The sequence below is a fragment of the Balaenoptera physalus genome, assembly GCF_965194825.1.
Source record: "Balaenoptera physalus genome assembly, chromosome: 2".
Taxonomy (NCBI): Eukaryota; Metazoa; Chordata; class Mammalia; order Artiodactyla; family Balaenopteridae; genus Balaenoptera; species Balaenoptera physalus.
In genome coordinates this window covers 121,458,374-121,485,879 of record NC_138883.1, presented here as the reverse complement: position 1 = coordinate 121,485,879, position 27,506 = coordinate 121,458,374, and the positions used below count along the sequence as shown (strand labels likewise).

Below are 27,506 nucleotides of genomic sequence, written 5' to 3'. Positions count from 1 at the left end.
AGCAATAAAAGTGGAAGACAGATTCAAGAAGGGAGATGATAAGAGGCAGAGTGAAGGGTAACGTCTGACGTGCTTGGGTCCGTTTTGAGAACAGGGCAGGAAAGGCAAGCAATTAACAGGCGGTCCCACACCAGTGCTCTCCTGGGCCTATGGCTTAGTGCTGAATAGAAAGCGAAAGTGAAAATAAAGCGCAAACAGTGGAAAAGGGACATTAGCTATAATTCCACTTCCTCCTTGGCCAGGGTCTTCCTGCCCCGCTCCCCGTGTTCTAGTGCCCCCTCATCGGGCTGAGGATCCCTGCCAGTGCCTCCGAACCTCAATTCCCCAGCTCCCACGAGGACAACCGGCGCTCGCTCCGCCCCCCAGAAGGAGTTCCGCGTCCTCGGCTGCCCCGCCCCCCCCGTTGGCTCTGCGCACGCGCGGGGGCCATATTAGCAGCGGATACTCAGGCAGTGGTGGTGGATTTTCTCTCGCGGAGAAAGAGCTCCGTGTAGGCTCTTCAGCGTCTCCCCTCGGTGAGCCTTTGCCCCTTGCGCACTCGCGGAAGCTTGGCCGCTCTCTCCGCGGGCGGGGATCCTGAGCGTCGCGGCAGAGCTGGTCCCGGCCTGCAGCGGCCGCCGAGGAACCGTGGACATGATGACTCTGCACCGGCTCCTTGGTGATGGACCGGCCGCGGGACTGACTCCGGACGGCCGCCGTCGGGCTTCTCTGCACTGAGCAGGCACCACGGGGCTGGGGACGCTCGAGCGGCGGGGCGGGCGCGGGGCCGGTGGGCAGGACAGAGTTGTAGGGCTGCTTCCGTCACTGTAAGAGTCCGTAGTTAAAGTAAACCTGCGGGAAAGGAGGTGCAGGTGAACTCGCCTCGGGCCGTTGTCCTGCGTCTGGCGTGGAGATGAGAAAGTTGTGTTCTCTCGCGAATCAGAAGCCCCGGCCGTCTCCTGTCTGTGCTCTCCTGGCTCTCTGCTCCGGGCTAGCCTTACCTTTCACCTGCGTGTTGCAGCAGCCTCATAACTGGTTACCCTGCCCCAGTCTTCACCAGCCAGAGCGATCTTTCTAAAATGCCGGTCAGCTCCTGTGGCGTTTTGGCCCAGCATCATTCTTTGGAGCCCCATTGCTTAAGAGATAGAATTCATAGTTTTTACCTGGGCACGCGGGCCTTCGGGACCTGATCCCTACTTATCTTTCCATTTTTAATTACCGATATTCTAGAATTCGGGAAAATTGGCTCTGGAGGCCGAAGTTTGGCTTTTCCACCAAATCACGCTGAGCCCCAGTGTTGTCTTTTGCAGTAATAGTAATGATGCCAAAGATTACCATCCCGCTCCTCCGCTTCATAGTTCAGGACCCCGTATCATTCTCTGGAGAAAGCCTAAGCCTCTTAGCTTGGCATTCAAAGCTCTACATGGTCTGGATACTTGCTTAGTTCTTTCGTTTTTTCATATTTTTTTTAACTTCAGCAATTTCTCTCGCCCATTAAGCTATCCTGCCTCAGTGCCTTTTGCTCAAGCTTTCTCCTCTGCCTGGAATGCCTTTCCCTTCTTTCTTCCCCTGTTCTTCCTCTTAGACCTAAATGTTCTCAGCCTTATTTCTGCCTCTCCCATCTCTAATTTGGGCTCATTTTCTGTATGTGTTTCGCAAAAAATACTTTCTTGATTTTCTCCAACCCTCTTCCCACTCTACCCTTAGTGCCTCTGTTTCCGCATTGCTTTATAATTGTCCTTCTGTGTCTTCCTCCCTCACCTGGCCACCAAACTGTACGCTCTTTAGGAAAGGGATTGCTCTTACCCATGCTGGCATTCCAACATTTAGCATAGTGCCTGGTGCACCGTAAATGTTGGCTGAATGAAGAGAGTGAAGAAAACTTTTTTCAAGTCAAGAAATGCTTTTTAAATTGTAAGTTTCCTTTTAATAATTATCCTATTTTCTTTTTACAGGAATTATCATAAAGTTCAGAAAACATGGTGAGTTAATACACATGCCAGTAAGCTGTTGCCTGATAAATTGTATTGCTTGTACTCAGCTTACAGACTTGCATGAGAAAACTGAAATGGAATGATGTCTTACCAGTTTCCTCCCACTCTCTGAATTTTGTATACCAGGATGTGTTCTGTAAAATGATTTGTGGGTTTACAGGAGTTGGCTTACTAAAAGTGGGTAGGAATCACTTGTATGTTTTTCCTTTGCAGTCTCGAAGATATGACTCCAGGACCACCATATTTTCTCCAGAAGGTAAAATATACATTGTTTGATCTGTCTCAAATAAAAAAAATTTTTTTTAAGTGTTTGAATTTTAGGGGTGGATGGGGAATCTACAAACTTTTTTTAATACTAAGTTGTTCATCCTTTCTGTAGTTTGAAGTGATGATCACCAGGTTGATTATGTACATCATAGGACTATGAGTAAAAGTGGGACTCTTGTTTGTAGCCCTCCAGTGTTGTTGCTGATTCTCTTGAACCAGTGGTGCACGAACAAGGAAGAGAGTCTCGGTTTCTCACTGCTTGTGTCTTGTAGGTCGCTTGTACCAAGTTGAATATGCCATGGAAGCTATAGGACACGCAGGCACCTGTTTGGGAATTTTAGCAAATGATGGTGTTCTGCTTGCAGCAGAGAGACGTAACATCCACAAGCTTCTTGATGAAGTCTTTTTTTCTGAAAAAATTTATAAACTGAATGAGTAAGTGAAATCTTAGGGAAAACATCTCATCATATTTGGGAGGGCTATTGCATGTGACATGATAGAATTGAACAGTTTGTTCTGTTTTTACTTCTGAAATTGTTTCCTTTTAACTTATTTGCTTGAAACTTCCTTGAGGCCCAGGATCATATGTTATTCTTTTTAAGTGCAGGGTCAAGTACTTAGTGGAGAAACAGCGTTGTATAGTGATAAGAGTACAAGCTTGGTAGTCACACAGCTTTGGGTTAAATCTGGGCTCCACCAATGCAAGCTGTGACTTCACACCCATTGTTCAACTTCTCTGGGCTTCAGAGCCTACTAGAGTGGTTGTGGCAGTTTAATGAAATAAAATAAAATGAATGAGATAAATTAGCACAGTGTTTGGCATATGGGAGGCCCTCAAGGTATTGTTTATAATAATGGTTACTCAGGAATTATTTTGAATTATAGTGAATCTTACCAAAGAGCAGGCCTCCTGAAGGTCTGGGAAAAGTTTAGACAAACCCTGTACACTTAGTGAGTTTCTGTTACAGTTGGGTGTTCAGGGCTTTGCAGCTAGCAGAGAGCTGGATTTGCTCATTGGAGACTTTCCCTTCAGTGGTGAGCCAGGTGAATTCTGGTTATAGGGCCTTTTTGATACACTCACCCAAGAAAGTGTCATTCCTCCACAGAGTCACTGTTGGGCCCCTCAGCAGCTTGCAGGCTTGATTAGGCACAGTGCCAGAGGGTGTCAAGGCTGTAGGAGAGCCGGGGCAGCTTTCAGGGAACAGGGGGGTAGAGAAAGGAAATGCATACTCCCTGTAAGCCTAGCCCTGAGCTTCCTAGGCAGGCTCATAAAATATCCTGCCCTTCGGGTCCCCTCACCCTCACCCCCATCACGTTAGGCCTTAGGAGGTGAGAGTACTTACTACCCAAGAGCGTGGGGTAGTCTGTCTTCCTGTCTGGCAAAACCTTTTTCTTCCTTGTGGTTGAATCCTCTTGGGATTTACCCTAGCTTCCTAGTGTTTATTCTCTTGCCCTGTTCACAGGATGGTGATGGTAAATACATCTGTTGTGAAGAACTTAAGTGTGCATTTGTTTATCTTATGTGTTGAATGACATCAAGTTGAAAGTTTCCTACAAAGATAAAACACACATAGGTTTTGTCTGAAGGGTGTAGCAGCTGAGAGGAAGCATGGTGAATTTCTAATAGAGCTTAGTACTTTCTAAAACTTGTAAAATACCCCTGGTAAACATCTTCCCTGCTTACAGATAAATGTCTTTCTTTTCCTCAAGGGATATGGCCTGCAGTGTGGCAGGCATAACTTCTGATGCTAATGTTCTGACTAATGAACTGAGGCTCATTGCTCAAAGGTATGGTCATAAATAGGATAATTGATGATATGTAATATTAGTTTCGATGTTTCTAAGAACTCATTTTTGTAAAGATTAAAGTCATTAAAAACCTATTAATTGCAAATTACAGTGTTTTTTTCTTTAACCAAACTTGTAAAATATTAGTTACTGTATGATTATTAAGATGTTGCCATGCCCTCTACTCTCCCCCTTTAGATTATTTATAAGTGACTATTATGTTGACCCCATGGCAGAGATTTCTTTTCAGAGGGTATTTTGCTTAGAGTGTGTATATAGAGTGTTTTAGAGAAAACTATTCATATGCCAGTTTCTTTATCCTAGGTATTTGTTGCAGTATCAGGAGCCAATTCCTTGTGAGCAGTTGGTCACAGCACTGTGTGATATCAAACAAGCTTATACACAGTTTGGAGGTACTGAAACTTTTGGAAATTTTATTCCCAAAAGATAAAACGTTTTATGAGTAATAACCTTTTTGAGATGGTAAAATGAAATTGAAAATGAAATAAGTAGACACTTTTCATACATTCTCACTTCATGAACTAACTGGCTTCCACTATGTGGACTATCAAACATTTTATTAATAGACTACTGAAAGGCCAAAATAACCTTTTCAAATGAGGAAACAAATTGCTTTTTACATAATGATGAAATTTAGCACTGGTCCTCTTTGTCTTTATTCCCTCTCCTGGCTGCATCCAAATCCTAGAAACAAAAGTGGAATGTTTGATGGAGCTTATCTATGGTGGCCAGAACACGGAACGGTTTATGAATGCTTAACTTCACAGAAAAGGGGTTAGCCACTGAGCTCAAGTAACCATAGTGATACTAAATTTAGATTGTTGGTATGTTTGGCTTTTTTTTTCTCTGTTAAAGGAAAACGTCCCTTTGGTGTTTCATTGCTTTACATTGGCTGGGATAAGCACTATGGCTTTCAGCTCTATCAGAGTGACCCTAGCGGAAATTATGGAGGATGGAAAGCTACATGCATTGGAAATAATAGCGCTGTGAGTATTTTTGTGTTGCTATAGAATGTAGCGAAGGGTCTAGTAACTGCCATAGTTTTAAAGTAGTGATGAGTGTAAACAACATTTTAAGGTAGCTGCAATAGCCTTAATGTGATATGAAAATATCTGTGATTTCTATTGGTGATGAAGTCACAGGTACTACTAATACTACTAGGGTTTATTGCCTACAGTAATAATGAAAGGAAGTGCTAATTTTCAGTTAGAAGTTGTGAAAATAAGATCTAGTTCCCCAGTCTCCCACATACTAGTTCACAGACCCCCTGAATTCAATCATGGATACCTGGGATTCATTCATAGATCATCAACATCCCTCCTTCGCACCCCTATCCCATGTCAACCCTCCCTGCCATCAAAATTGTTTATGTTGGTTATAATGCCAATAATAATTCAGGCATTATTCATGTTCCTAAAAAACGCAAAAATTTAAAGGAAATTCTCTATGTTGATTCTTCCTTATGTTTTATAGGCAGCTGTGTCGATGTTGAAACAAGATTACAAAGAAGGAGAAATGACTTTGAAGTCCGCTCTTGCTTTAGCTATCAAAGTCCTAAATAAGACCATGGATGTTAGTAAGCTCTCTGCTGAAAAAGGTAATTTATGTCCACTCCTCTAATTTGTTTGCTTAGTGAGGGAATTGATTGAGTAGGCTTTTAACATGTTATCATAGTGCACTGAAACAGCAGCCCTATAAGTTAGGTGACCTTACAGCTATTTCCTAAGACTTGACCAAGGTCAACACTGACAAGTTCTGGAGCCACCATCCCACACTACATAACAAGCTTAAGGACTTGAGCCTGAATGTTCTCAATATTCATAGTTAAATCTGATCCATGCTATTTTATCTTATCGACTTCTTGACAATGATATCTATGCTCATGTGTACATATAATAAAGAATATGAAAGTAATTATATGGTTATATATGTTTGGTGTACTTTATCAGAGGTATATCATTTGCATGAGTTGTACCCTCTGTTCTTCTGAATCTACTGATCTCTTATGTTAAGCCCATGTTTGCAATTGTAAATGCTTTATTTAGCTAAAGTTATATGACCATATAAAAACAATATTTGTAAATAATGTTTTTCAAAAATTGTAGTAAATTAACGTATTGATTTAGTTTAGGATAACTTAGCTCCTGGTGTTGCTTTAAAAAATGCCATTTACTTGCAGATTGTCCTCTTGTCTACTTCTACCTAATTTCAAGGAGGCACTACTCAATTTTCCCTTCTCAAAATTTCTCCTCCTTTTGGCATTAGTCTGCTTTTCTCATCCATAGTCATGGGAGCTGCTTTTCATGCCTTTGTTTTGAAAAGTTCATGAAAAATAAGTGTAAGTACTGGTTAAAGATTTTGGCTGAGCCTTCAGAAGTTCTAACAAGGAAACTGGTTCCTTCTGGTCAGGCCAGCTAGAGCAATTGGCTGGTTGTACTTTTTCCAAAAAAGTAACAGAACAGCAGCTCAGAAAGTTAGTATGGGTGAAGATAAAGATGATATTAAAGTAAAAATATTCATAAAAACATTACAATATTGAAGGTATTTTGTTTCCATGAAAGTACCCATGAACTATATTAAGCAGAAAACTTGGAAAAGTGGTGTACTAAGGCTCAAATGGTATGAAGAGATTAAACTGGTTGCTTATTAAGTGTGTTGGCTATGTATGGCTGCCTGTATTACAAGTGTGTGTGTTTGCTTCTAGTGGAAATTGCCACACTAACAAGAGAGAATGGAAAGACAGTCATCAGAGTTCTCAAACAAAAGGAAGTGGAACAGTTGATCAAAAAACATGAGGAAGAAGAAGCGAAAGCTGAGCGTGAGAAGAAAGAAAAAGAACAGAAAGAAAAGGATAAATAGAAGACAAAATCAGGGATTTTATAACTCATTTGGGGCACCATTTCAGTGTAAAAGCTGTCCTATTCTTCCACATTGAGAAAGCTTTGCCTTTTTTTTTTAACTTGTCTAGTGGGAAAATAGGATGGTACCAACTGAATTGGGTCCTTGTTATTGCTGTCCAGGTGAATATTGTAATGACGATTACTCTTTATGGACATCTTAATCACCCTCCCCCTCTTTTTTTTTTTTTTTTGAATAAAACTTGGAAAGAATGGAAATGGTGAAGGAAAAAATTCTCTAGCAATAACTGTTAAAGATACCAGGATTAATAGGGCTGTGGTCTTTTCACGCTTTATGTATACTGTGGCTACTCTTGCAGTTACTTTTTTTTTGGCTGCGTTGCGTCTTCATTGCTGCGCGTGGGCTTTCTCTCGTTGCCGCCGAGCCGGGGCTACTTTTCATTGCGGTGCATGGGCTTCTCATTGCGGTGGCTTCTCTTGTTGCAGAGCACGGGCTCTAGGCACAGGCTTCAGTAGTTGTGACCCATGGGCTCAGTAGTTGTGGCTCGCGGCTCTAGAGCACAGGCTCAGTAGTTGTGGCACACGGACTTAGTTGCTCTGCGGCATGTGGGATCTTCCCGGACCAGGGATCGAACCCGTGTCCGCTGCATTGGCAGGCGGATTCTTAACCACTGCGCCACCAGGGAAGTCCCAGTTACTTTTAAATAAGATGTTAAAATGGACAGAAATGTAAACATCATAAAAAGAGAAAGATGGGAACTGTGCAGTGAAGATTTTCTATTCGTTGTTCCCCTACCATCTTGGAGAACCTGTAGCCCAATTTGAGCAAAACGGAGAGCTGTCCTTCTCCTAGGTCTCATCTGATACTACCCTATCAGAAGTCTATCTAGTGAAATAAGAGTCGTTTGCCAGCCTTTGATATTGATGGATGTTCATACTGGACTTAAAAATTGTGTGTGTGTGTATGCACATACATATGTGCAAACATAGTAAAACGTGAAAGGTAGAATTAAAATGAAAGCCCTGTGTATCCACTACCCAGCTTCAGAAACAAATTAATCAGTACTTTTGAAGCCCCCTGTGTGTCCCTTTCAGGTCTCATTCTTCTCTGTTTCCCTCTACCCCCGAGAGGTGACCACTGCCTTGAGCTCATCATTCCTGTAAGCTACGGGTTTTCCACTCTGGTTTTCTGCCCCTCTACTCCAGGTGGTCCTGGTAGGTCTGTCAGTCAGATAATCCCACTCCTTTCACAAAGGTGAGCACATCACTCAGTCTGGCCAGATTACCGTGTCTGTCTCCAGGGATGGGTTTGAGAATGAACATGTGGGCTGAGCCAAGCCAGACTTGATGTGTGGATGTGAGGAAAGAATACTGAGGATCTTGCATTAGGACCAGCTCCTCCCAGTCGGCAGCCCAAGCTATGTGGAAGGTTATGCAAGAGAAACTAAGGCCACAGGGGAAAAGGAACCAAAAGATGAGAATAGTTCAGTTTGGCCAAAGGGAGCTCCATCGCTGAGCTTTGCTTTAGGATGCTGTCACTTAGAATAGAACCCTCTGATGGAAGTGCTGTAGGGCAGTGCTACTTAAAAGTGTGGTCTGTGGAGCGTCACCTGGGTGTTTGCTAGAAATGCAAATTCTAGCGTCCCATCCCAGGCCTCCTGAATAAATATCTTGGCATAGAGCCCAGCAGTCTGTTTTACCAAGCTCTGCATGTGTTTCCAATTCATGCTGAAGTTTGAGAAGTGCTTTGCTGCATATTGGAATCATCTGAAAAGCTTTTAAATTTCTTTGTACCCAGGCTATACCCCATACCAATTAAAGCAATCTCTGCAGTGGACCCTGGCATTACCATTGCTGCAAATCTCCCCGGGTGATCTAATGGACAGCCAGGGATGAGAACCAGTGCATTGAGCCGTAGCAGTGTTGTCAATCAGATATGGGGTCCCAGCCTAATCCCTCATTAAGTGCTCTTAAGGAATAGCAGTGTCTTGGAGTTTTCTGCACGTGGTGGTGTTCAAGCTATTTCCAAGCCCCTTTGACATAGTGCTTTTTGAATCTTCTAAATTTCTCTTTATACAGTTGATTCTTGTTCGTGGTAGCCATGTTCTGTAAAGTCAGCATGAATGCTGAATTAGCAAATCCTGAGCCATTGCTCCTAGTGAAATAACAGGTTAGGTTCCTTTGTGCCTCTGGTTACAACACTTTCATCAACAGATCAATACATAACCTTGTTTTATGTGTGTTTCTGTTTAGAGACACTTAATGTACGTTGGTACTTCATTAATATTGAACTCATGGCCAACAGCACTTTAACTCATACCTAAATGAAGCTTATCTAACGCATATATTTTCTATGTAAGGCACATCACAGCCACCTTGTGTTTAGGAACACTAGCGAGCACTATACTGAAGGGACATTTTAAAAAGTGAAATCACCGACAAAAAGCACAAAAATTCAAAAAGCATAGCACAAAAATGACCAAAAGAACACTTGTTTACAGTATGAGCTGAAGCAAGAAGGCAGAGTGGACCTTTGTTTGACTTCAGCTGGGAAAATGGACATCAGGCAACAAATATTTCCATGGCTCTGTGCGTGTCCACAGTGACCAGGAGAGCACTGTGAGTATTGGTTTTGGGGTTAAAGGCAAACTTGCAAATGCAGAATCTGTACATAATGAGGGTTGACTGTATGTCGTAAAATGACCTTTCAGTCTCGCTATGCACGGAAGTAGAGGTAGATGGAGAAGTGAACTGATAAATCCTGTTGGCTTTATCTCCAGAATGTATCTGGAATCCAACCATTTACCACTGCAGGTACACTGATTCATGCCACCATTCTCTCTCACTTGGACTATTGCTACAGCCTCCATCTGCTTCCTTCCCTTCAGCCAATTCTCAACACAGCAGCCTTTCAAAATGTAAGATTGTGCTACTGGTTTGGTCGAAACTCTCCAATGGCTTCCCTTCTTGCTCAGTAAAAGCCAGATTCTTTACACTGGTTTACAAGGTGCCCCATACTCTGGCCCCTCTGCTACCTTCTCTTCCACCTTGTGCTCCCTTCCTCACTCTGTGTTCATCAGATGAGCCCCTTTGTTCCTTGAAATACCAAGCACTCTTCCATCCCAGGGTCTTTGCACTTGCCATTCCCTCTGACTTGGGAATACTCTTCCCCAAGAACATCAGTATGGTCCACTCATCTCATGCAGGTCTCTCTTTCAATGTCGCCTTATTTGGCTACTTCCTACAGAAGAGCAGTCTATTCCCCACACACTCACATTCTCCTTCTCCCTGCTGAGTTTCCTCCATAGCACTCAACACCATCTGGCCTGTTTACTGTCCGTCTACCCCACTGGAATATAAGCTTCCAGAGCAAGGACTTTGTTTCATTCAACAGCTATGTTCCAGTACCTAGAACAGAAACTGGTACCTATTAGGCAACAAATAAATATTGATGAAGGAATGAATAGTGGCTCTTGATATAGTGGAGTGAAATCCTAAAATACACCTCTTTTCCATCCAGGTCAGTAGAACTGGTGGGTTTTCCATATTCTGATCACCCCTTCAACACGTGCTTAAAGTTGTGACAACTTCAAAGACTGTAGTGGGTAAGACAGCTTAGCATATTTTACCACCACATTAGAAGCAAGTCTTCAGAACTTCACCCAAAAGATGGGCAAATTTTGACATATTCTCCCGTTTGTTGAAATAATTTCATACTGTGGGGGAAAAGTAGAAGGTGGGGTTGCAGCAGGGGCTATTCTATAACTGGGGTTTTTCCTGCTCTTGGGCTGACTGCTAGCCTAGATTCTCACCCAGCTTCTTTTTCCTCTGTTCTGTGGTATATTTTTAGCCCTAGATTGCAGACCCCTCTGGTTCCTGATGACGCATCCCAAATGTAAGCTTAGCAATCCTTATCTGAACAGGGGCACTCCTCCACCTACAGCAGGCATTTCATCCTCTCACCTGGGCAAAACTTGTGGGTTCTCACAGGGGCACTACGGGTACAAGAGCACCTTAACAGAAACAAATAGGAAACCAAAAGGCTAAAAGTTTCAAATCTTGAGTCAAACTTTAAAATCAAAATCTTGAGTTGATTTCATTTTGGTGAGTTACAAATCACGTTTTTAAAAATAAATCGTGGAAAAAAATCATGTTCCTGCATATAATTTTATTGCTGGTGTTTTAATCAGAAAATAAGACTATGGAATTTCTACAGTCCAGCACTTTGAAAGTTCCATGAAAGTATTTGTTTTAGCAGTGAAAAAATATTCTACATTCTGGAAAAAAATCAGAAAGTGGATTCATTTCTTTATTTCTTTATATTTACCATGTTCCTGGTAATTTTAGGTGATGTGGATTCATGGATGAGTAAGACATGTCCTCAGTTCTTTTTTTTTTTTAAATTGAAGTACGGTTGATTTATAATGATTCAGGTGTACAGCAAAGCGATTCAGTTACATATATACATATATTCTATTTCAGATTCTTTTCCATTATAGGTTATTACAAGGCATTGAATATAATTCCCTGTGCTATACACTAGGTCCTTGACGTTTATCAATTTTATATATAGTAGTGTGTATATGTTAACCTCGAATACCCAATTTACCCCTCCCCTCATCCTCAGTTCTTAATGTTCAGTCTTGCAGGAAAGGCAGGGCTGTCATCAACTACTTAACAATGTGGAGGATGTGCTAGACTCCAGGTGGCTGTACACTGAGGTTAGGGAGTAAAGGCAGAAGGAACTGCTTGTGTAAAGGCCTGGCAGTGGGAAAGCTTCACATTTTTACAGAAAATCTGTCGCTGAGCAGAGCTAGAGCATAGCTCGTTAGGGGAAGAAGAGGAACAAGAGATGAGGTTGGACACGTATGCTAAGGAGAGAAGACAGCTTCACAGATCTTGGAGTTTGTGCTCGATACAATGCAGAGGCTGCTGAGATTCTTAAGTAAATGAGAGAAACAATTAACACTCTAACTCTTGGAGTCCAGAAGATGGATTAAGTAGGAAGAGACATAAGGCAGGGAAACCAGATAGGAGGCTACCGAAATAGTCAGGCAAGGAAGGATGAGGGTCTAAGAACAGAGAGGAGGGAGGCTCCCACGCAGTGAGGGATGAGAGAGAGGGAGTAGAGGATGACTAGTGTCTCTAACTCAGATAAGTAGTTACAATCTAATTTAAAAAGACATTAAGTGAATATGATGAACTACTCTTAAAATTTCCTAACGTCTTTTTTCTTATTGCTGTTTTGGCTTAAAACCAATATCCCTGGGAGGGAAGAATTCTGCAAACAATATTGCACATTACACAGTGAGTAAAACCATGTCAAATGCTTTATTTTTCTTTTTCTTCCAGATAGTGTTCATTTGTATTCTTTTATGCACTGTCCATCTCCTTTGCTCAGTTTTCTATCAGAGCATTTAACTTCTAAATAATTCATTTTTGATGCAGGTATACTGAAAGCTTTTTGTGTTTATGCAGGCAAAACTATCATTTATAGTTCTTGTTGTTAGTATCATGCATATAAAGATATTCCCCATGCCAAAGTCTATAACATACTTCTAGTAAATTTGTGGTTTTATCACTTCTATCATGCACAATTTTATTTATTTATTGTTTGAATTTAATTTATTTTATTTTATTTTATTTTTGGCCACATTGGGTCTTCGTTGCTGCACGCGGGCTTTCTCTAGTTGTGGTGAGCGGGGGCTACTCTTCGTTGCGGTGTGCAGTCTTCTCATTGTGGTGACTTTTCTTGTTGTGGAGCATGGGCTCTAGGCACTTGGGCTTCAGTAGTTGTGGCATGTGGGCTCAGTAGTTGTGGCTTGCAGGCTCTAGAGTGCAGGCTCGGTAGTTGTGGTGCATGGGCATAGTTGCTCCATGGCATGTGGGAACTTCCCAGACCAGGGCTCGAACCCGTGTCCCCTGCATTGGCCGGCAGATTCTTAACCACTGTGCCACCAGGGAAGCCCCTATCATGCGCACTTTTAAATATACAATTGGTATCTATTTTTAAAAGACACTATTTAAGTTAATCATGCAACTTTAATTCCATTGTTCAGGCTAATTGGGAATTGTCCATTCTTTTTTTCTTTGGCTAGATATTGTTTTAATGAGAATTATAAAAGACCAAAACCATTTTTTTGCAAACTGCCCTTTTTTTAAACAAATGATTTGCTTTTAATTACAAATACTGTGTAAGACGATGCCTTCTTTTGCAAAACCAATAAATACAAGAATAAATTTTAAAAAGATGTAATTTGTCCAAGATATTTGGGGGGAGGAAGAAAGCCTGATTTTTTTTCCAGTATTAAAAAAAAGTGAGTCTTCCCTAAACTTTCAAAGAAAAAGTTTGAAGGTATGACTCAACTGGAGAAAAAAAAGAGAGAAAGACCATCTTATAGCTGCTTTAAATAGCTTCTGATAATTCTTCCGATGTTACCTTTCCTTTCCAAAACTCATATCTTCACAAAATAGTTGAATTTAAAATATTTCTAATGAACTGATTAATGGGGGAAAAAGAAAATGAATGAATTCAGAATGACATGAAATAAGATAGTTATTTGCCTTTCTTGGTTTATTTACTTATTAATTTTTTGGTGACAGCTTTATTGAGATATAATTCATAGACCATACAATTCACTCATTTAAAGGGTACACGTCAATGACTTTTAGTATAGTCACAGAGTCGTACAACTATCACCACAATCTTAGAACATTTTCATCATCTGGGAAAGAAATCTTGTACCAATTTGCCATCACCCCCAGGTCCCTCCTCAGCCCTACACAACCACTAATCTACTTTCTGTCTATACAGAGTTGCCTATTCTGGGAATTTCATATAAATGGAATCATATACTATGTGGTCCTCTGTGACTGGCCTCTTTCACTTAGTGTAATGTTTTCAAGGTTCATCCACGTTGTAGTGTGTATTGGTATTTCATTTCTTTGTTTACTAAATGAGAGAAATAATAGCATGAATTCATCTCCTTTTATTACTGAATAATATTCCATTGTGTGATTATACCACATTTTATCTATTCATCAGTTTGGGGACATTAGGGTTGTTTCTGTTTTTTGGTTATTATGAGTATTGCTGCTTTGGATACTCATGTACATGTTTCTGTGTGGACATGTGTTTTAATTTCTCTTTCTCTATATACCTAGTAGTGGAATTGATGGGTCATATCTTGGTTAATTTTTAATCCATCTTTATACTATACATTCATATTAACAATTCAGATTTTAAAAGGAGTACTTTCCCCTATTTTCTCCTGTAAGAGCCCAATAAAAATGGGAACTGGATTGACCCCTTGAGTAAATGTACATATATGAATTCATTTGTTATCCTTGAAGTGGGTCTCACAGTTGGAGAGGATTTTGGCCTCCTTTCATCCTGGCAGGAAGAATGTCTTCTCTAAGTTCCTTTATGCCTAACACTAGGAAAGACCACGTCTTTGATTCTGTACCCAACAGCCTTATATAATAAGAGTCTCTGAAAAAGTCAGACCGAATTACTTTGAGAGAATACAGAACGAGAGAATCCGGGGTAAATTGTCTTCTGAGTCCTAAACAATCTAACAACTTGCTTTTTCCGATCACAAAAGCAGTACATGCTCACTTTGGAAAATACACAAACAATTAAATAATAATTGCCCTTACTATCTTGCCCAGAGTTAGCCACTGTTAACTTATTTCACTGGCCCAGTGTAGCTGCAGAATAAGTGTACTGGTAGACTCTGGCAAATTACAGAAAAGCTATTTTATTTATTTATTTATTTTAGGTTTAATGTGAGGTTTATTTATTTGTTTTTAAATTAATTTTTATTGGAGTATAGTTGCTTTACAATGTTGTGTTAGTTTATACTGTAAAGCAAAGTGAATCAGCTATATGTATACATATATCCCCTCTTTTTTGGATTTCCTTCTCAGTTTGGTCACCACAGAGCATTGAGTAGAGTTCCCTGAGGTATACAGTAGGTAGAAAAGCTATTTTAAAATAGTCTTAAAGGAGAATTTAAAATACGTTTTTTCCTTTTCATTGCTCTTCTAAAGCATTTTGCAGCCTTAGAACACCCTGTTTCTCAATACAACAGAATAGAAGCTATCATTTGTTGAGTACACAAATGTGTCAGTTACTGTATACTTATCGGTGCTAATTCTCACCATAACCTTGTAAAACATTTAGTATAATTGTAGCACTGAGGGCCTACAATGTGCCCAGTGATTTAGAGGCAAACTTTCTATTTATGTAGCTGAGAAAACCAAAGCTCAGAAGAGGTGAGTCACTTGTGCCAAGTCACACAGCTCCAGTGCCACCACTGCAGTGCAAGCCATTGCTGTCATCCCTGGCCTGGGCTTCTATGGGAGCCTCCCACACTTGTCCCTCTCCAGCCCTTTTCCCCTTAACTTCTAGAGTGTTTTCAACTTGTTGAAAACTAAAGAATACTTGAAGTCACCTGTAAGGAAAAGGATATATTTGATCCTTGGTTACATCAGATCTTCTCAGTCACTGGTGAAGCAGAGTTGAAATTGCTTGTTGTTCTTTTTTTTTTTTTAAACAAAGCAGTTTTTTGTGTTTTTTAAAAATTTTATTTATTTATTTATTTATTTTTGGCTGTGTTGGGTCTTTGTTTCTGTGCGAGGGCTTTCTCTAGTTGGGGTGAGCGGGGGCCACTCTTCATTGCGGTGTGCGGGCCTCTCACTATCGCGGCCTCTCTTGTTGCGGAGCACAGGCTCCAGACGTGCAGGCTCAGTAATTGTGGCTCACGGGCCTAGTTGCTCCGTGGTATGTGGGATCTTCCCAGACCAGGGCTCGAACCTGTGTCCCCTGCATTGGCAGGCAGATTCTCAACCACCGCACCACCAGGGAAGCCCGCTTGTGCTTTTGATGCCCATTTGATCTCTCCAACACTCTGCGAGATAGTAGATTGGGAAATACAGAAAGTTCTTGATATATTGGGGAGTGCAGTCTTTGGTCTTTGATGTCAGATAAACACCAGTGTGAATCCTTGCTCTGTCACCTCCTAGCTATTCATTCAACAATTATTTGAGAATCAGCTATTTGTCAAGTTCTCAGGATGATACAGTGAACAAGATAGGTAATGTCTCTGCTTTCACGGAACTTACTGTCTAGGGGAGGAAAGCAGAAAATAAATAAGATTATTAATCAGGCGTGTTATAGAAGAGCAAGGAGAGATTGTGTCTCGTGTGAGACAGCTGTGGAACTGGAAATTACCAAATGATTTCCAATTTGAGAGACTTGGATCAGGTGGCTTAGAATTAGGTTAAAGAAAATCGATTCTCTGGAACAATCAGTGCCATACATTAACTTTCAGAGGGAGTTTTTTGTATTGCTAAAAGGTTGCTCATCTGGTCTTGCTTCTTATGCATATAGAAAACTTGACATCAATTAGTGATCACTAGCTAGATGAGAAAGTGAACCTTGATAAATAAATTAGAGGAGCAGATAATTAGAGCAAAGTCCCAAACATAGTAGAGAAACAGCTCCATTTTGGTTTTAATTTAGCCTCACATCCCTAAACGCATTACATGGCAGCTTACAAATTACAAATGGAAGAGAAATATATTTAATTTTGAATTTTTTGAGTGCTTTTGAGGATCATAATTTCTTAATATCCCTTGACTGAGGTGGGAATAGTCTAGGGACAATTAAATTGGCAATCAATGAATTAAATTCTAAGAGGACAATTCTCCTGGTGCATAGCTACAAATTTCTGGAGCATTTGTGGTCTATACCTGCAGTATAATTTGTCCTTTGGATTTATTTTTGGTATATGTGGCAGGGTCTATAAATGCCTCTCATTTCTAGAATAGAAAGAGAGTGAGATATAGGCTGTATATTTGATAAGAATATTTAAATTCTACCTTTTGCACAGAGTCAAACATTTGCAATTGTGTTTTGTGGTCATTAAGTAAGGGCATAAGTTTCTTTTTAAAACTTATAATAGTATATCACCTATGAAGAACAGTTCATTTAATGCAATCAATATTTACGTATTTCTAATAAATTGTGTTGATCTAATACACAAATATTGAGCTTTTGCATAGTAATTGCAAATCTGCTGAAGGAATTTATCTACAGAAATCCATATTTGTGGTTTTTTTACTGTAGAAATTATATTTTAGCAGCTTTATGGAGCTGTCATTGATGTATACAAATTTGATGTTTAATATACATATACATTGTGAAATGATCACCACAATCAAGCTAATTAACATATCCATTACCTCTACATAGTTACCATTTTGTGTGTGTGTGTGTGGAGAAGATTTAAGATCTATCCTTTTGCAAGTTACAAGTACACAATAGAGTATTGTTCATATTTGTCTTTAAAAAAATTCTTCCATGATATGATTCATCACTTCCAGATATAAAAGTTTTCAACATTTAGAGGGCATGGGATTTTACAGTGTACTTTCTTAAGGTGGAAAACAGTATCTTCATTTATAACAAGAGCTGGTATTTGTTCAGGACACATTATAATTTATTTTGTTTTGTAATGAACTGCCATTTCTTTGTTCTCTTGTGTTTTTCTATTGGTAATTGGGTCTGTGACATTGTGGTGTATATATATACGCATATATGCTATTATTAAATTCTATTGAGACAGCTCAGTTTTATACATGGTTTATACTTTTTGTGATATTTGATTTTATGTGCTATTTAGCTATTACAATCTAATAAAAATGTGGCCAATTAGTTTTCTTTTAAAGCTCTCTGCATTAAAATATGTCTGCTCTTTTACATTTTGATCACAGCCATTGAAATAGCCCCTGAAAGGGGCCTTTTATTTTTATATCATTTCTTTTGAAGAATTGGATTTTAATATCCTATCAATACTTGCTTTTTTTCCTTTAATCTGTGAAAATGCATTTAACTTCAACAGTAAAATTGACAGCATCCATTTTTATCTTTAATTACCTTTTCAGTTTGGCTCTCCAAGGCTCACAGCAGAATTTATCACCAAGCCATAATGGAAATGCTGAATGGAAGATTCAGAGAATCTGCCTAGCTCTGAATTTAGCTCAGTTGACCCCGTTATAAAAAAGAAAAGTCAACAACAACATTGATATAAAAGACAACTCATTAGGTCATACCACTTGCAAACGACAATGTTTATTTTTGATTCCTCTTATTTATTTGGCCCCCTAATTCCCTTCTCATGTGCTCTTTTTTAACTCCAAAGCACCAACTCCCCTTTGCTTAAGGGTTTCGTAAGTGCAAAAGCACATCAGAGAATAACTGCCACACAAATAATAATAGCTGCCAGCTATTGAACACTTGGGCCCTGCAGCTGAGTGCTTGCTTTGCCAGCTTTATGTCCTGCAAGGCAGCTTTTAAGGCTCTGGTTTAAAGATTAGGGATGGGGTCTACAGAGAGAGATTCAGTTTAGTTTGAAGTCAGGCCACCTGGGTTTGAATCCCTGCTCACCATTTTCTACCTCGCTAGCTCAGAGATCTTGCCCAAACTACTTAACATTCATTTATTCATCCAACAAACATTTTGAGCATCAACTGTGTGCTCCATATACTGGGCACCCACCGGTGGATAACACACACAGCTGTTGCCCATCTGGAGCTAATTTTCTATAGGGAAAATCAGGCACACTAAAATTATGTCATTAAAAATTGTGACAAATGTGGTGAGGGGAGGGGACAGGGCACAGTGATACAGAGTAATAGGCAGAGGGAGTGGAAGACCCAGCTTAGGTTGGTTTGTCTCTCAAGAGGTGACAAATAAGCTCAGTCCTGAAGGAGGAGTAGGAATTAGGCAAAGCAGGGGAGGAGGAGGGCTGGGGAGAGAATAGGGCAGGCAGAGGGAGCAGTTCATGTCAAGGCAGGACCATGCTGGCTGGTTCCAGAGACTGAAAGGGGCCAGTGACCGAGGAACACAGGGTGTGTGTGTGTGGGGGGGGGGATGTCAATGCAGGCAGCAGGGGCCACTCTAACGGGTGGCAAGGACTTGGGATTTTGTTTCTGTTTTAAGACGATCACTCAGGCTTCCCTCAGAATGTGCTGGAGAGTGCACGTGGAGTCTAAGCTAGAGATAAGCATGGACTTGACTATAGTAGTAGGAGAGGAGGATTAAGATATGGATTCCAGATAGATTCAAGGTAAACAGCACTTAAGGTTGAATTAGACTTGGTGGGTGAAGCAGAGGGTAGAACCAATGATGACCTCCAGGTTTTTCGCTTGAATAATTAGTTGGATGGTGGTACCATGGATTGAGATGGGGAGACTAAGAGGACAAAATGTTTTGGGACATGATTAACTGACATGTCCAAGTGACGATGATGTCACATACACAGAGACACAGAGTTGAGATTAGCACCTGAGTGTGAATCTGGTCATTGCCAGTATGTGGAAGGTATTTAAAGCCAGGGAAATGGATAAGATCACAGAAGTGGGGGGAGTAGGGTGGAGGCAGGGGCAGAGTGTACAGAGAAAGAGATAGGTCCCAGATTTCAGCCTGTGGAATTCCCAACATGCGGAGTCTGGGTGAAAGAAGAGGAACCTGCCAAGAGCAGTGAGAAGGAGAGGTCAAAACAAAACAAGGGTAATAAAAGTAGCACACTTTTAATACTGCTGGAGTTTAAATGTGTTAGTATATTAAAAAGTGCTTAGATCATTATATTCTCCCACTACCTAGCAAGGTTAATATGATAATTGTTATATTCCACTTTCTATGGCAAGGCACTGACTGGCTAATGGGTATTATAAAGATGAATAAGACATAGACTCTAAGCCTAGGACCTCATTATCTAGTAGAGGACATAATATGTATAGAGAAATGGACCAAAAGATGGAACGTGGTAAGTGCTGTGAGAGAAATAAAAGTGTTCTGGAAGTTCAGAGAAGGGAGAGGCTGTGTCTGGTGGGGGAACCAGGCTAGGCTTCAAGGGGCAAGCGGCATTTGAAATGGGTCTTGAAGAAAGGGTGGGTTTGGATATTCAGGGAAAGGGAGGAGTAGGATGGGTGAAGGCAGGAAAGTTTAACAAAAATTCCATAATCTTCAGAGGAAATGTGGTGTCTGGGATATGGTGCACTGTAGACTGTATGACAGTCCCTTTGGTCAAATCTCAGAAAGTTGGTAGACAGATGCTACTTTAGGGAACCTTTGTAGGTGGTGGCCACAGCAACAGCACCAGTTTCCATTGTCATTTGATCAGCCAGCGTTTCCTAGCAGTGTGAAAACGCCTGTTACCAGAGTCAGGTGCTGCCACCATATCCAGCAACCGAGAGTAATTGGTGTATCATTCTAGAAAAAACCATCCAAGATGCATACATTATATTCTATAATTATTTGCTTGGATTTTAAAGTGCCCAACAAATTACACACTTTGCCTTTCACTTAAGAACAGTAACAACAAGTATTATTTTTTTCACAGATTATGTAAATAACTGTTGTTCTCGTGGTTATTTTTTTAAATAATTTTACCCCTTTAATCATTTTTTTTAAATTATTTATTTATTTGTTTATTTTTGGCTACATTGGGTCTTCGTTGCTGTGCGCGGGCTTTCTCTGGTTGCAGTGCGTGGGCTTTCTCTAGTTGCGGTGCGCGGGCTTTCTCTAGTTGCGGTGAGCAGGGGCTACTACTCTTCGTTGCAGTGGGTGGGCTTCTTATTGCAGTGGCTTCTCCTGTTGCGGAGCACGGGCTCTAGGCATGCGGGCTCAGTAGTTGTGGCACACGGGCTTAGTTGATCCATGGCATGTGGGATCTTCCTGGACCACAGCTCGAACCCATGTCCCCTGCATTGGCAGGCGGATTCCTAACCACTGCACCACCAGGGAAGTCCGTTCTCATGGTTATTGATATAACACTCTGGGGAGACCTAGGAGTTCCAATTATGCTTGCCATGGCTCAGCTAACAGCCATTTAATTCTATTTTTTCCACTGACAGGTGCTGTGACCTTCAACAGTTATTCAACCAGTCAGTTTCAAATCCCCTAGCTGTGAAGCAGAATAACACTTTACTTTCTCCAAATACTGTTAGGGTGAATTGCATAAGTGTCTACATGCCCCATAAATTCTTCAGAGCAAAATAGAAATAAGGGACAATAAGTACTGTCTTTCCTTCCTATGTAGAAGTGTAATTAGTGACAACCTGGTTATCATTTTCTGTGGCCCCTTTCTTTCCCTAAGTCCAGCTTCAGCAGACTAGTTTCAATGGATATTGTTTCCATTTTCCTGGTGGTACTTAGTTGGGGAAAAAAAGTCTTAACTAATTTTCACCCTTTGGATTCTTTGCAACCAGGTTTAGTTTTTAAACAGATTCAGAGTCTGGAGCTTGGAGTGATATTTCTGCTCACAAGGAGTCTTAGAGGTGTCAAATCCGTAAAGCTTTCTGTGAAGAATCAGAGAAACGCACTGCCACTGAAGTTCAAAGATGATTTGCCTGAATCTCTTCAGCCAAATGAAGCTTTCTAATCAATTATGAATAGAAGGGATGAAATGTATGATCTAGTGAGATTTGAGATGGAATTCATTATCAGTCACCATCGGAGTTGCTAGTGTCTGTGGCAGATGGAGTCACTAATATTTACTAACGTTAACTGATGGCAGCATGGATGGCGTTGTCCACATTTGAGACACCTGCAAATCATTTCTGTGGATGGCTTGAATGAGTGTCAGAGCTGGACCTTCAAAGTCCTCTAGCTTATCCTCCTCCTTTTAAGGATGAAGAAACAGGCCCAGAGAGGGAGGATGACTTGCCCAGTGTCGCCTCGCTGGTCTCCTGTTGGGGATCACTTGGCTCTCATAACAGCCTTTTGAGGCAGGCAAGCTGCGACTGGTATTTACCTCGCAAGGAAGAATTTAGTGGGCAGCAGGGTTGAGTGGAGAGAGCTTCAGCGGGGAGCCTAGGAGTAAGTCCCCTTCCACTATGTTTCAGCCTCCTGCCTGTTTCCTTTGCATCTCTCATCACAACTCAATAACTTTATTTATGTTTACTGGTTTTCTGTCTGCTGAGAGCGGTCTGTCTGTCTGGTTCCCCTCTTGGTGCTGGGCACGGAGCAGAAATTAATTAATGGTAGTTATCATAGGTATGCAGCGGCTTGCCCAAGGTCACTCTGTGGTTAGACTAAGGACCCGCCTGTGATGCCATCCTCTGGCCTTGCCCCTCCTGGGACTCTGAGCTCCAACATCTCACCCGCCAGGTGTCGGGCCTGGAGGCGGGGCCAGAGTGGTGAGGAGGGGCCAGGTGTGAAAAAGGCGGAGCTAGAATGGATAGTGTGGGGCCCAAACCCGGGCCTGGGGAATGACGGGGCGGAACGGAGGCGGGGCTATGAGTAGGCGGGGCGGGGCCAGAGAGGACGAGGCGGGGCTGGGCGGAACAAGAGGTGAGCGGGGGCGGGGTTTGGGCGGGGTTAGGCTTCCCGAGCCTTTTCTCGCGCCCAGAGCCAGCGCAAATCCGGCGGGCAGTGGAGGCTACCCCGGCCCCAGCTGAGGAGCCGGTCAGCCCTCCGCAGCCGCTGCTAGCCCTTGGCTCCAACCCACACTCCCCGCTCGGTCCCTCGAGTCCGCGTTCCTCACGCGGCCGTCGCGAGGCGGCTCCCTGCGTTCCCGCGCGGGTCCCGGGCGATGGCTGCGCGGGGGTCGGAGTGCACGGTCCTCTGCCTCGGGCCCCGCCCGCTCCACTTCCTCCTCGTTTTTCAGCTGGTCGCCGGGCGCTGGGGTCCGGAGGGCGCGGGAGGTGGCGTGCCCGGAGGTGAGCCTGGGCGGCGGAGGGCGGTCCGTGGGTTCGCCCTCGGAGCGGGCGGCGGGGCTCAGGGCCGCCGGGGTGCGCCGGGCGGGGACCGCGGGGATGCCGCGGCAGCTCCACGCCGGTGCCCGGAGAGCCGCGAGGCTGCGGCCCGCACCGAAAATCTTGTTACGGAGGGCGGTTATATTTTTCTCCTGGGGGCTTGGCGTGAGGTTTCAGTTTAAATGCTCAGATGTGTTCATTTAAATGCAGAGAAAAGGCCTCTTTGAATTTTGTTCCATGACCCGCATCACTGGAGACTGCTGGGTGACTTAGTGTGTACTTCGATACAACTTTTTCAATAAAAGATGCCGTCGTTATCCAGAAGGGCTTTCCTTTCTTGGTTTCAGCTGGGCTTCCCACGTAGTTACTTTATTCACAGGCAACTATGAAGGCTCCTTGGACTTAATACTAGGGATTAGGATTTGATCTTCAACCCCTTGGCCCCGTCCTCCTCCCCAACTCGCCTCTTAGCATTTGAAATCTTCCCTTTTGCCCGAAGATGAAACATGTTAGCTGTAGAAGGCTGGGCAGCGGGCTAACCATATGCATCCTAAATTCCTCCTTAGCATCTTCGAATAGAGCTTTTCCCCAGCCTTCTCTATTTCAAAATGTTTTTGACAGGAATAGAAACAACAAAAGAAAATGCTTAGTACTTTTTTAAATTCAAAGCTTCAGAAAGTTTGAGTCTGCCCTCTCAACACCTTGAAGAAAAATACTACTACTTACGGAACACCTATGGTGTGATCTAAACATAGAAAAAGTAAGACTCCTTTAAGCAAGAGGTAAAAGCTGAAGTTCACTACATCAGTATTTCAATTTTCATGAGTGAGGAAACTTTATGTGGGTATAAGCAGAACCTTTTCTTGTCTTTCCTTCCTTAAGGTTTTTAAACTCTGATTCCTGATTCTAGGAAGTGATAATCTTGAAGGCTAGAATTATTTATTGCAGGGTGTATTGCTTAACGAAGACTGTAGAGAAAGAGCGTGGAGGATGATTTAAACAAATAAATCCTGTGCAGAGAGATTCATAGTTTAACAGAAAGAAAGGAATGTGATTTTGGAGCCAGGCAAACCTGGGTTCAAATTATGACTCTGGTGTATCTTGACTTGGACAAGCTTGTCTCAGCAGTCCTCCTTCTTTGAAAAATGGGGATAATACTGCTTACCTCTGAGTCATTTTCAGGATTAAATAATACGTGTGAAATGCCAGGCACTCTGCCTGACACTCTAGAAAACAGTAGTCTCTACTCCTTTTGGTGAAAGTGGAACTTTTTTCATCTGTTTTAATATAAAACATTGTAGCCAAGATTAAATGGTGTAAATAGCTATCGGTTCATGCTTGGTGTACAGTGTTATATCCAAACAATCAGAGCTGATTAATTCCTTCCTGCCCCCACTCTTCTTAGTGAATACCTCTCTTACAATAACCATCTTGTTGGATTACATTTATATTTTTTTTTCTCTTGGTCCCACATGAGCTCCTTAAGAACTGTGATCTTATCCTGTGTATCTTTGTATCTCTAAAACCTAGCTTACTGCAGCAGTCCAGTAAATGTTTGTGGATGAATGAATGGAACAGTAAGATCTCTCTGGATATCAGTTTCCTCATCTGTAAGAGGAGGGATCATGAAAAGCTTCCCTCTCAGACTCTAAAATTCCAAGATTCTGATGCTCTTAGTAAGTGATCATTTGAAGAACAAAGTGATGTTGAAAGAATGATGGAATTGCACACTTGCTCCTAATTGTTAATATGCTTTTGTGTAAAACTGCTGAAGTACTGTCTGGAACTGGGAGACCTGCCATTAATTTGCTGTGTTTCCTTGGGCATATTGCTTGACCTTGCTGAACCTTTATTTTTCCATTTTTAAAATTAGAAGGTGGTAGTAGATGGATTTCAGGTCCTTCCAACTATAATTAATTTTATATTTACATTTTATTGTTTTCATATTCATCTCAGGATCTTAATAACTCTTCCTTATGGTTTTCTGTGAGCCAATCTCTAGGAAAAGAAAATGTGTAGTCTGTCAGCAGCCATACTTATTTGGCTGGTGGAAGGTTACAGAGCTGTGAAAGATACTCAGGAGGCAATTTTGTCTGTATTAAAGTATAGATAATTAACCTAGTATATTAAGATAATACGAGCCTTTTAAACTGACCTGACCATGATTAGGAGAGTGATTTATGGAAATTAGATGGTCATTAGTCAGTTATATTTCTTAGCTGTGTAGTTGTGTGACATTTTCAATGGTTGAAACTTTATTATTAGTATATGTAGTGGCTGAGTTCTGTTTCATTCAAAGGAAAATAAAATAATTATTTCATAGAAAATGAGAGCTATGAAAGATTCTTTTTCTTCTCACCTTTAGTCATTTTCATTAACGTCTTAAGAAGCTAATAGAAATACACATATAGCAACTGTCCTCTCTACTTTTGTTATGATTATATCCAAAAGAGTATCTGGATGCCTTATATAAACTTTTCATGCAGTTTAATTTGAAATTAAAAATTATTTTTGTTTCCTTGCAAATACTAAGTATGCTCTATGAGCTAGACTAAGCACCTGGAAGATAGGGTTTTATTTGTGTATCTCCTGATACGTTTCAGACAAGTTTGTAAATGTAGCCTATGGATGGAACTTCAAAAAGGTTTTCAGTCATTTCTCAGAATAGGGTTTTTTTTAACCTATAATCTACAAATTAGATCTAGTAAGTAATTTTTATAATTAGAATATGAGTTTTTAGTACAGTAATTTAAGTAAAAAACATTTTTCTTCTAATAGCATTATTTTTCTCCCCTAAGAATTGCAATTAAATTCTTTCAGATGTAATTTTAAGTTTAATATTAAATAAGCATGTCTTGACAATGAGAGTTGGTAAATACTGGAATAGTTTTGGAAAAAAGTTTACAATTTGTTTCTTTAGAAAACTGCTCTCCAGAACAGCATAGGTATCGTTTTATAATGACAATATAAAATTAGTCTGCTCTGTGACTAAAATTTTAATTTAAATGTTCTGTTTCCATTTTGGGGAAGGATGATATTATTTCTCCTGTGTTTAATTCAGTGACCTCATGTTCTTTTCTTCTAAAGAAGAATTATAAAATATAGCCTTTTACCAATAAAAATAGGAATTAAATATGAATATTTGAATTCTGACAAAAAAGGACAATATGAACTTTTGATATTATATTTCTTTTTATTTTACGATCAACAGTGTATATATGGAGTTGGGCAAAACTGCTTTTCCTCTCAGTCAGTGCTTCTCAACCTCTGACATTTGGGGCTGGATATTTCCTTGTTATGGGAGATTGTCCTTTGCCTTGTAGGTTGTTTGGCAGGAAGCTTGGCCTCTATCCACGAGATGCCAGTAGCAGCCACCAAAAAATACCTCCAGATATTGTCAAATGGGCCTTTGGGGACAAAATTGTCTCCCTCTTCCCCCATCCTTGAGAATCACTGCTCTAAGTCTTGTAGACCAGGGCTCCTCAAACTTTAATGTGCACAGGAATCCTCTGGGGATGTTGTTATAATGCAGGCACTGGTTCAGAGGTGGGACCTGAGGTTCTGCATTTCTCACAAGGCCCCGAGTGGTATCGATGCTGCTGGTCAGAGTACCACACTTTGAGTAGCAAGGTTGTAGACAGTTTCCCATTCATATGAATTGGATGGATTTTTAAGAGGATCCAGTGATAGTAACTATGGAAACAGAGAATTCACAATGAACTATAGCCCAAACAGGATAAGGCCAATAGAAACTAAGCACTATCCCACCACCCTAACAAATAGAGCTGTCTTCCCATTTCCATGTTTCCTTCCAGTCCCCACTATTCATTCATATTTGGACAATCCTAAGGAGGAAATTTGCAAGAATCTTTTTTTTTTTTTTTTAAGTTTATTTATTTCATCGTATTTATTTTTGGCTGTGTTAGGTCTTCGTTGCTGTGCGTGGGCTTTCTCTAGTTGCTGCCAGCGGGGGCTACTCTTCGTTGCGGTGCGCGGGCTTCTCAGTGTGGTGGCTTCTCTTGTTGTGGAGCACGGGCTCTAGGCGCACGGGCTTCAGTAGTTGTGGCGCACGGGCTTCGGTAATTGTGGCGCACGGGCTTCGTTGCTCCGCGGCATGTGGGATCTTCCTGGACCAGGGCTCGAACCCGTGTCCCCTGCATTGGCAGGCGGATTCTTAACCACTGTGCCACCAGGGAAGCCCTGCAAGAGTCTTAATCAAGGTCATACAGGCTATAGTGAACTGAGGCAACTTCATGTTCCATCGGGTGTTTTAGTTCATGACACTGTAAATATACTAGCTCATAATACATATTTATTGCCTGTTGAGAGGTGTCAAATTACGATAGTGAACTCTGCATTTATTCAATCTGATGATGCTTAAACTTTTAAAGTGTGCAAGTTGTCTCTTCTTGAAAACTATTGACTGGACCTAAATTTAACACTGCCTAAGGTCATTTTCTTACTGCAAGTGTTCTGAGAGGGCAAGATGTTAAATTAGGTTTACTAAAGCATATCAGTTACAGAGAGACTTTATCCGATAATTCTGTGATAAAAATCAATAGAAAATATAATGAAAATCCTAGAGTGAAAAAAAAACCCTCTGCATTTCATCTGTAACACTTACAATAATGACTTGTAAGCATACCTATTTGCAACATTGAAAATGTTGGATATAGTATGCATTTCTTCTAATTTACAAAATGGTTGGTTATATTCACTTTTTTATCTTGCTATTGCTTAAAATAGCCCTCCTAGCACTGCTGCAGAGAGGATCTTTAAAAAAGGTATACAAGACACTTTTTGTTAACTTAAAAAACATACAAGCAGACTTGTA

General features: G+C 41.2%; 2 protein-coding genes and 1 long non-coding RNA gene across 8 annotated transcripts in view; 2 read left to right on the top strand and 1 right to left on the bottom strand.

The window, feature by feature from the left end:
* The window catches only part of LOC309656371, a 214,753-nt gene that overhangs the window by 85,867 nt on the left and 101,380 nt on the right, over positions 1-27,506 (bottom strand). The gene's annotated exons all lie outside the window — the stretch shown is intronic.
* Positions 390-7,165, top strand: PSMA4 (proteasome 20S subunit alpha 4). 2 transcript variants are annotated; one of them, XM_082452702.1, is made up of 9 exons: positions 390-515; positions 1,935-1,961; positions 2,187-2,229; positions 2,513-2,675; positions 3,951-4,028; positions 4,353-4,441; positions 4,905-5,035; positions 5,523-5,646; positions 6,754-7,165. In XM_082452702.1, exons 2-9 carry the CDS (start codon positions 1,959-1,961, stop codon positions 6,906-6,908), a joined length of 786 nt encoding a protein of 261 aa, XP_082308828.1. In that variant the 5' UTR covers positions 390-515; positions 1,935-1,958; the 3' UTR covers positions 6,909-7,165. The 2 variants fall into 2 exon arrangements, with proteins under 2 accessions (XP_082308828.1, XP_082308829.1); XM_082452703.1 differs by lacking the exon at positions 390-515 and adding an exon at positions 548-721.
* The window catches only part of CHRNA5 (cholinergic receptor nicotinic alpha 5 subunit), a 51,392-nt gene continuing 46,190 nt past the window's right edge, over positions 22,305-27,506 (top strand). For 4 of the 5 annotated variants that reach the window (XM_082452661.1, XM_082452664.1, XM_082452665.1 and 1 more), the window contains exon 1: positions 22,305-22,636. In XM_082452661.1, the coding sequence (XP_082308787.1) occupies positions 22,510-22,636 (127 nt within the window). In that variant the 5' untranslated portion in view covers positions 22,305-22,509. The remainder of the gene's footprint in view (positions 22,637-27,506) is intronic. The other variant, XM_082452662.1, reaches the window with a different exon arrangement.

Bases quoted from the DNA above. Each gene is read 5' to 3' on its own strand.
- PSMA4 (XM_082452702.1), top strand. The intron at 2,230-2,512 runs GTAAAATATACA...TGTGTCTTGTAG, and splicing joins CACCATATTTTCTCCAGAAG to GTCGCTTGTACCAAGTTGAA. The intron at 5,036-5,522 runs GTGAGTATTTTT...TATGTTTTATAG, and splicing joins GCATTGGAAATAATAGCGCT to GCAGCTGTGTCGATGTTGAA.